A 10,137-nucleotide genomic window follows, 5' to 3' on the forward strand; every position below is an offset into this window, starting at 1 on the left:
CTGATGACCCAAGTTATTATGGGCTCATTGTTGTAAAGGAAATATTCTCAACCCGACGCAACGTAACAACAATGTTATTTTTGGAGTCCTCATTCATCCTCATAAAACGGAACCCGTATGATCATGAGATTTAGGTTAAGTCCATTTATGTTTGATTTGGGAGAATAAATACAATTTCCCAAAAAAGATACAAATAATAATAATAATAATAATAATAATAATAATAATAATAATAATAATAATAATAATAATAATAATAATAATAATAATAATAATAATAATAAATGTACATTTATATAGCGCTTATGCCGAAGCTTCGAAGCGCTTCACATAACATATATACACAGACATATACATACATACACACACTTAACTGAATTTATACACGAGTGCACACACATACACACACACACACACACACTATATATATATATATATATATATATATATATATATATATATATATATATATATATATATATACACGCGCACACAAACGCACGAACGTATACGCTGTGCAATAATTCCTGGCATAATATAATTTAAATACTTCCCAAAGAGATAGGTTTTCAGTTTATTTTTTAATTTATCAACGCTGCTTTCAAGTCGGACACTAAACGAACTCAAAGAGCTTTACAACTAGTTCCAAGCCAAAAGCAACACTTCACATGTAGGACGAAACATGATGCCTGATTTTGCGATATTACAATTTTTTTCAGAAAAGAAAGACAACGCTGCTAACGACCAGGTACTCGTTTTTACACCTGAATACGGTGAGAGAATATGAGTAAATATCCTTTTTCAAAGAGTCAAATATTATGTGACGCTCAGAGCGGGACTCGAACCGCGGACCTTCTGAATTGGAGGCGAGAACCATACCACTAGACCACTTTGGCGCATTCAGTGTTAGGCCATGAGTAACCACGTATACTTATTTGCAGCTCTGATGACCCAATATATTATATATGGGCTCGTTGTTGTAAACGAAATATTCTCAACCCAGGGTGGCTACGTAAAATATTGTCATTAATTTACAGTAATGTTAAATCAAGCCCTTAACTCCTTACCGAGTGTTTTTATGATTTTTTTCCAGAAATGCTCTACCTAACCAACATAGAATGACTTTTTACGCTAAAAATCATAAGAAATAAGTATACTAGATATCATATTTTTGTATAGGTTAACAAGCTTTATAAAACAAAGATTTCTCAAACATTTTTTAATGATTAAGAAAAATGTTCATGGTACCGTAACAAATGTGACAATTTTCCTGTAGTTGGTAAGGAGAGGGTTAATTTCGTTAGGTTAATAGACCTACAAATAATATGTGGACGTCGGATCCAACCCACCTCTTCTCCATCTCCATATATGGTGTGTATCACTCCCCCAAAGCAATCGACGGTTCTGTTTCGCTTGACCATTCGCTCCCATTTGACATCGGTCTTGTTTGACCTGGCCTTGACCCAGGACCATTCAAACGATGAGTGGATGGGAACGTTCCTGATGTCCACTCTCCACGTGTGGAAATCTGTGGGCATAAAAAAAAATATAGAAATACAGTGTGGAGATTATAGAATGCAACGAAATTGACGTCACTCAGCTCGTTGTTATTGTTTTTAGGCAGCCATTGTTAACTCCCTCCTTACCCGCCATTTCCAGAATGTTCCCTGCACAAAAATAGATTTTTCATAAAACTACTCGTGACGTCATCCGGGTTTGATGTCATGTCGGAATAAACTAGATGAACGGTATACGTGACCCGTGACGTCATCCGGATATGTTGTCATTTCGCAGAAAACTATATGGACGGTATACGTGATCCGTGACGTCATCCGGGTGTGATGTCGTGTCGAAATGAACAAGATAAAGAATATTGAGATTAAAGTCAAATGCAATGGAGTCTGCTTATGACAAACTCATTGAGACCAGAAAAAAAAGTTTATCTTTAAACAAGGTTTATCTTATCCATTTTCAAGGGAAACAACCTTTCTATTAAAATGACAGATAGGTAAAGTTCCAGTAGCCTCCCCTGTTCAAAAAAAAAAAAAATGCAGTGATTGACTCTGTATCAACTATGTATGCATACCTTATTTGGTAGCCTATATGTTTTATATGTTTGTTTGTATTCTTGTATATTTGATTGGTTGGGTTTTTTTTTTTTTTTTTTTTGGTTTTTTTTTTTTGTTGTTTTTTTTTTCGGGGGGGGGGGGGGGGGGGGGGGGGGTTGTTTTGTTTCGTTTTATTTTGTTGTTTTTTTTTGGTTGCGAGGCTCGAACCCAGGACCTCCCGGTTCGAAAGCGAGTGCCATACCACTAGACCACATCGCCGCACATTGAAATGTTATACGGACTTGTTCTCTGTTTTAAGAATTACAATTATAGTTAAAGTCAATCCAAATTAGTGGTTTAAATTGAACCCCGAAAACTGTGATTAGAATTAGAATTATAGTCAATACAAATTGTTGGTTTGATTTGAACCCCGAAAACTGTGATTACAATTACAATTATTGTCAATACAAATTGTTGGTATGGTTTGAATTGAACCCCGAAAACTTTGATTAAAATTACAATTATAATCAATACAAATTAATGGATTGAATTGAGCCCCAAAAAACTGTGATTAGAATTATTGTCAATACAAATTAATGGATTGAATTAAACCCCGAAAACTGTGATTACAATTACAATTATAGTCAATACAAATTGTTGGTTTGAAATGAACCTCGAAACTGTAATCAGAATTCCAATTATAATTAATACAAATTGTTAGTTTGACTTGAACCCCGAAAACAGTAAATAGAATTACAATTATAGTCAATACAAATTGTTGGTTTGAAATGAACCTCGAAACTGTAATCAGAATTCCAATTATAGTTAATGTAAATTGTTAGTTTGACTTGAACCCCGAAAACAGTAATTAGAATTACAATTATAGTCAATACAAATTGTTTGTTTGAAATTATCCTCGAAACTGTAATCAGAAGTCCAATTATAGTTAATGCAAATTGTTAGTTTGACTTGAACCCCGAAAACAGTAATTAGAATTACAATTATAGTCAATACAAATTAATTGTTTGAATTGAGCCCCGAAAACTGTGATTAGAATGACAAATATAGTCAATACAAATTGTTGGGGTTTTTTGTTGTTGTTGTTTTGTTTTTTGCTTTTGTTTTTTGTTGTTTTTTTTTTTTTTTTTGTGTGCTTTTTTTTCTGTTAATTTTGCAAAGTAAGAAAGAAATAGTATTAGTTCTCCACATTAACGGAAAGAAATAAACGCCAAGCTTCACATAATTTGACTAAAATTTCAATGTTCAGCACAAAGTCGATGATCGGAGGATCAAACCTCTGAAGCCCGATTTTCACAATCAGCTGATCAAACCTCTGAAGCCCGATTTTCACAATCAGCTGATCAAACCTCTGAAGTCCACATACGAGCTTTGCACACCTTGTTTTATTTAATTGATGACATCAGAGGTCTGATCCTCGAAATAAAAATTACATAAAACATGGTGCGCAAAGTTAGTATGCAAACTTCAAGAAATGAAGGGATTCCAGTAAAAACCAACCTGGCGTAGGAAATGCTTGGGCGGCGTCCTGAATGTTCCAGGCTCCCATTTGTTGGAGCGATCCGAGCAGGTACATCCGATGAATCATACGGTTAAGGCTTGGAGCGAACACTTTGAAAACCAGGTCGATTGTGGATTTGCAGTTGTTGTCCGTGACTTCCACGTTTTCCTTCGGGCTCATGATGTTTGGTTGTTTGTTTTTATTGAATAAAATAATATCTCTTTTGTGTAGCCCTATAATATAATATTCTGATAAAGTGGTTTCGTTAAAACTGTTTGTTATACTTTTAACTGAGCTATCTTTGTATGTCTTAACTCACTCAATCCTAGAGATTTTTGCTACTTTCAAAATTGGAAAATGTATTTAAATTGAGCATGTACATAGATAGTTTTATTCACCTATCATTAACATGGAAAAACTTTTAAAATTAGCTTTGATACTACGCCTACAATTTGTCTCAGAAAAATGCAATAAATAGGCATGGGGTAAAAGTAACCCGGGTAAACTACGGATATAGTCGGTGTTAGGGTTAAGTGAGTTAAGAGAGAATAATATTTTGCCCCTTTAACGGTGACTCACCGTTTCCAAATGGTATTAAGGCCTGATGGAGTAGACACGGAAAAGTGAATTTAGAATAAAAATGCTGACAAAAAACTAAAAATACTTCAATTCTGTCCGTGTAAAACAATTGTATTTATACTTCTGTGAGCTTCTAGTACTTCCCTCGATGTAGATTCACTTTATAATATTGTTATTTTAACCGTGGATTCTTTGTAAGACCTTTATTTATTCCAGGTGTCAATTTTAGTAGCATTTTAAAAGCTGTAGAACAAAGCTTGATAGATTGGTAAATGCTTAAAATGTTCTTATATGACCATTGTGTTTTAGTTCTCCGACTCCATTGTCGTTGAAGTATTGAAAGGTGGTACAGAGCAGTCCTAGGGCTTTTTTTTCTATTAGGGCTGGCTCGAGGTCTGGGTGTGTGTGTGTGTGTTTTTCTATAAAAGGTTTAGATATGGGTCTTAGTAAAGGTTCTAGGATTTTTGTTTTTCCAATTAGGGTTAGTTAAAGGCAATACGTTTTTTTTTTCTTTTAGGGTTAGAGAAATACGTGGGTTGTTTCCATCAGGTTGAGGAACGTGCCGCAGGCTCTTTCCGCCGTAAAGTATAGAAATGTATCCCAATTTATATGTGTCTGTCTATAAATGCAATCTGCATCTCTTTGCTCATACCATAATAAAACAAAACCGTTTTGAGTCACAATGTATCACAAGTTTTGACCAAATAGTCTATATCGAATTTCGTGGAATTATTTCATTACTGATAAAAAAAAAGGTCCAGTGGTTAAAACTGAAAAATAACTGCAACTAGGTCACTTTTAAGATGACTCCAAATAAATGCTGCAAATTTACAGAGAGGAAAAAGTCTCTCTTGGTCCAGTCGTACGCTGGTAAAACACGTATTTAAAACATTGGCCTGAAAACTCGTCCTTCAAATATTGATCGATTTAAATGATCCACGTCTCCTCATGAGGTACCTGGTTTGAGAGTTTTTGCTAAATAAGGTTCATTTTGAAAGCGATCGATGTTTGAAGTTTCTTGCCAATTTTTAAATACAAGTCTTTTCAGAGGACGGCAGTTCACGTTTTCAAAGTTCTAAAATAGAGGCCTTTTGCGGGTTCCTCAAACTCAGGGAAACGATCAAGTATTCCTTTAACTAACCCTAGTCTCACAGCACTTAATGAGGGGATTTTTTTTTAATTATCAGAGGAGATGACCACCGACCCCCCCCCCAACACACACACACACACACACACACACACACACACCTTTTTTTAATCAGGGTAAACACTCCAAACCCCACCCCTCAACCCAAACTAGAGATACTAAAACCAGATGAAACATAATATGGGCCATCACTTACAATATCGAAACTGATGGGAAACACCGTAAGTAATAATGGCGTCGGCCGGAGTCGTGAACGGCAACCGATTCAACCAATGTTTTTGCAATTAGAAAATCACAATACTTTTTTTCAAATCTTTAATAGTAGAATATTTATTGGGCATTGTAACAAAGTTAAATTCCATAATCGCTAAAAGATTAAATAATAAAAGTGCTGTGAAACTATGGAAGTCTTGCCAAAAAAAAATAATTTAAAAATAAAGAAAATAAATGACCTTGTACCTTTAACCAACCCTAGAAGGAAAAGCACTAGGACTTTTAGCAAACAATAACCAAACTAATAGGAAAAACACAACCTAGGATTTCTGCACTATCTTTCAATACATCAACGGCAATGGCAGCGAAGAACCAAAACAAGGGTTATATTAGAGAATTGTAAACTTTTACCAATCAATCAAGGTAATTTGTTTTACAGCTTTTTACAATTACAATGCACCTGACAAAGTTAATAAATAAACGTCAAACAAAAGATCCACGGTTAAAATAACAATATAAATTGAAGCTACCTCGAGGAACGTGCGGAAAGTGTCCCTCTAAAATGAGATCACGAACGCCATCTTAATTCTTGACTTCAATTATTATTGAAGGCAAAGGCCTGTAGCTGTTTACGCTTGCTTAAGAATTTGTTTAGTTTGTTACACTCCTTCGCTTTATTTATTTATTCCGTTTAATACAACAAAAAAAAACAAAATTAAGCACCAAAACGCACCTTGATAGATGTATATTATTAAAAAGATATTTGGAAAATGTAATGCACAGAAATGAATAGCAGAGCTCTGAAGAAGCACATCAGATATAACTTTACACTCAATGTTTAGAGCCCAAAGCACTTCATCAGCCTATAAAAGTCACTTTAAAACGATTTAAAAAATGGGAATTGGAGAAGGGCCAGATGAAAACAGAGGGAAAAAAGTCACGGGGTCAGTGCCAAACTCAGGATCCAGTAACGACACCCTCCGCCTAGCCGACAGAGAGATAAAGAGAGAGAGAGAGAGAGAGAGAGAGAGAGAGAGAGAGAGAGAGAGAGAGACTTAGAGAGAGAGAGGACAGCGGGCAGTCGCACAGCCGACTGAACTGCCCAGTCACACTAAAATATGGCTTTCATACTTAGTACCAAACATGCGCTCCTCTACCCTCGACGACTCTCGCTGTCTCTGTCCGATAAAAAGTTATGCAATATTGCCTAACAGACTTTTTGTCTCGTCCTCGTCATCTTTAGTGTTGCTGTTAGTTAGGAATCCCCTGTAAAGTGTTCTGAGCCCGTTTACTGAACTATGCCCTTTATAAAAGCTCAAGTATTTTTTTTTTTAATTTTTTTTTTAAGTGATGTATGTTATTGGCTGAAGAAGGTTTTTGAACCGAAACGCTACGTGTTTAGTCCTCTGTTCTCTTTTGGTGCTTTTATATTATTGTTCATCAGCTGTTTTAAAAGTACTTTTTGTTATTGGCTGGAGAAGCGGTTTGAGCCCGAAACGTTCTCTGTTTGATATTTTTATTCTTTTTCAATGTTTTTATTATATACATTATTGTTCATCAGTTATTTTTTACCGTGCTTAATGTTTTTTTGTTATTGACTGAAGAAGGTTTTTGAGCACGTATTTTGTACTTTTTTTATGTTGGGGGATGTTTTTAATACTTTTATATACATTATTGTTCATCAGTTATTTTTATAGTACTTAATGTTTTTGGTATTTGCTAGAGAAGCGGTTTGACCCCGAAACGTCACGTGTTTGATATAATATTGCTAGTTTTTCAAGGCTATCATGTACATGTTTATTTATTACGTTTTACCGTACTTAGTGATTTTGTTTTTGACTTGAAAAGGGTTTTCAGCCCGAAACGTGACGTGTTTGATATAATATTGCTAGTTTTTCAAGGCTGTCTTGTACATGTTTATTTATTACGTTTTACCGTACTCGGTGATTTTGTTTTTGGCTTGAGAAAGGTTTTCAGCCCGAAAGGTTGCACGTTTAGCCTTCAGTTCTAGTTTGAAATTGTTACATTCCTCTTTTTCCAACGTGTGCTCATTTTCAGGTCTGATTACCGAAATAGTCATGGTCTATAATTCGTTTTATTTTTAATTCTTTTCCATGTAGCTACATTCACCTGATAAACAGTCTCGCTCTCTCTCTCTCTCTCTCTCTCTCTCTCTCTCTCTCTCTCTCTATATATATATATATATATATATATATATATATATATATATATATATATATATATATATATATATACGTACGTAGCCAGTCGTTATTATGAGTAGTTCTCACAAAATTCCATCAATCAGTCTATAAACGTTCAATGTTACACATACTTTTGTGTGTCGGTACGTTATATCCGGCTGGTGGACGTTGTGAGTAGATTGGCTGATGCACAGCATCAATATATTATATATATTTGTGTGTATATATATATATATATATATAATATATATATATAATATGTGTGTGTGTGTGTGTGTGTGTGTGTGTGTGTAACAATTATATAGTGCAACGGTTCAGTGAGAACGAAGTGCATGACGTCAAGGACTTAAAAATCCCTTCCATGTTTGCCATGTAAGCTGTGATGGGTTTAGCCTTACCTATAGGGAATGAGATTAGCGGAAGAGTAGCGTCCCTTGATTGGACGTCACCCATAGTCTGTGACGTCACCGGCGGAAAAGTTATTAGAGAGAGAACGTCATGTTGGTTGTGCGCATGTGTCTCTCGTCCTCGAGGGCAAGAGACGCATGCGCACAACCAACATGACGTTCTCTCTCTAATAACTTTTCCGCCGGTGACGTCACAGACTATGGGTGACGTCCAATCAAAGGACGCTACTCTTCCGCTAATCTCATCCCTATTGTAAAGTACAACACAGATTAGTGCGGTAAAAGTTAAAAATGATAGAAGGGCCATCTACCATCACTGGTATAAGTAAGAATTGATCAACCCATCAAGCCCTTGGTTATTGTGCTTATTGTCAGAAAATTGAGTGACTCCTTATTCTTTCTTTTTAAAGGTCCCTGTACACCAGCATCACTAAGCCTGTAGGACGTCATTGTTTTGTAATGTCAAGGGCAGTATTAGGATGGTGATCGCATTGCACTAGCCGACGTGTACGCCTGTTAGGCGATATTACATTCTTTTCGGACAGAGACATGACAGCGCTGTTAACGATCAGGCACTCATTTAACACTTAATCCGGTGAGATAATGTGAGAGTATAGAACTTTTTCCAATGACTCAACTATGCGCCGAACGAGGCTCAAACTCAGGACCTGCTTCCGATCCAAAAGCAAGTGTCAAACCACTAGACCACATTGCCGCACAAAAAAAAACAATACAATAAAAAGAGCCAGAAGCAATATATTAACTTGAGCTTTTATATAGCGCAATATCCACTAAACGTGCTTAAAGCGCTTTACAAGGGGTCCCTGGCCAACAGCAACACATAACATGTAGGACGAGACATGACGCCTGTCAGGCGATATTACAAATTTTTGGGACAGAGACAACGCTGTTAACGGCCAGGTACTCATTTTACACCTGAGTACGGTGAGAGAATGTGAGTAAAGAGCCTTCTCCAAGGACTCAACTATGTGCCGAGCGAGGCTCGATCCCAGGACCTTCCGATCCGAAAGCGAGTGTCATACCACTAGACCACTTAGCCGCACTTATTAATAGGATTCAGTAGTCTGATGTCACGCCACACGGCAACGGCGGCCATCTTGGTTCTAAACAAAGAAAATCATTACTTTTTATTCTTCATGCTGGCTAGAACTTTTCATCTGTCTTGTGATCAGAATGTGTAAAAGTCAAAACATGATCAAATTTATGGCTTTTTTTCCTCTGGAAACGCTTTTATGCTCGCCGGAGAAATATTTAATACGGGCGTCCGCCATTGTTCCGATAGTTTAGAGCCAGTGTTACTAAGTTACCATGCGTCATTAGGAAGGAAGTGACGTTACGACTATTGAAGAGTATTGTACTGGTCAATGACAAAGCAATAATTTGGACAACACACTTTCAATAACGTGCTTTTATCCGTTTGCTGTTTTTGTATAGAAGCTAGATGCAATATTAACTCATTCAACCCTAACACGGACTATATCCGTAGTATACCCGGGGTTACTTTTACCCCATTCCTATTTATTACATTTTTCAGAGACAAATTATAGGCGTAGTATCAAAGCTATTGTTCTTAATTTTTACATGTAATGTTTATGGTAGTTGAATAAAACTATGTAGAATGCTCATTTTGAATACATTTTTCCCAATTTTGAAAAATAGCAAAAATCTCTAGGATTGAGTGAGTTAATTGTACTGGTCAATGACGAAGCAATTCTTTCAACAACCCACTTTCAATAACGTGCTTTTATCCATTTACTGTATTTGTATAATATAAAAACAACCCTGACGCATACATCAAATATTTCCGCTAGTATGAGAGAACCAGGAGAGCTGAAAAATACGTCATTGTTTTTTAATGTCAAGTATTAGAGTGGTGATTACATTGTACTAGGGTCTAGCCGACGTTTACTTATTTGCAGGTCTGATAACCAAAAAAATACATGGTCTCATTATTGGAATGGATATACTCTCAATAAAACCAAGGCATTGTCCATTACAA

The 10,137-nt window shown here is 36.0% G+C and overlaps 1 protein-coding gene across 11 annotated transcripts in view; it reads right to left on the reverse strand.

The window, feature by feature from the left end:
- LOC144978682 (uncharacterized) overlaps nucleotides 1-6,171 on the reverse strand; it is a 41,147-nt gene extending 34,976 nt beyond the window's left edge. For 2 of the 11 annotated variants that reach the window (XM_078925080.1, XM_078925069.1), the window contains exons 1-4: nucleotides 6,037-6,171; nucleotides 4,147-4,168; nucleotides 3,567-3,800; nucleotides 1,350-1,528 (exon numbers count right to left, since the gene is read on the reverse strand). In XM_078925080.1, coding sequence (XP_078781206.1) covers nucleotides 1,350-1,528; nucleotides 3,567-3,747 — 360 coding nt within the window. In that variant the 5' untranslated portion in view covers nucleotides 3,748-3,800; nucleotides 4,147-4,168; nucleotides 6,037-6,171. Of the gene's footprint in view, nucleotides 1-1,349; nucleotides 1,529-3,566; nucleotides 3,906-4,146; nucleotides 4,329-6,036 lie in introns of those variants that run through there. The other 9 variants (XM_078925073.1, XM_078925074.1, XM_078925071.1 and 6 more) reach the window with 9 other exon arrangements.
- Between the last annotated feature and the right edge of the window lie 3,966 nt (nucleotides 6,172-10,137).

This window comes from Berghia stephanieae, chromosome 8, assembly GCF_034508935.2.
Source record: "Berghia stephanieae isolate SIO BIC M18660-M18661 chromosome 8, UCSD_Bste_1.3, whole genome shotgun sequence".
Classification (NCBI taxonomy): domain Eukaryota; kingdom Metazoa; phylum Mollusca; class Gastropoda; order Nudibranchia; family Aeolidiidae; genus Berghia; species Berghia stephanieae.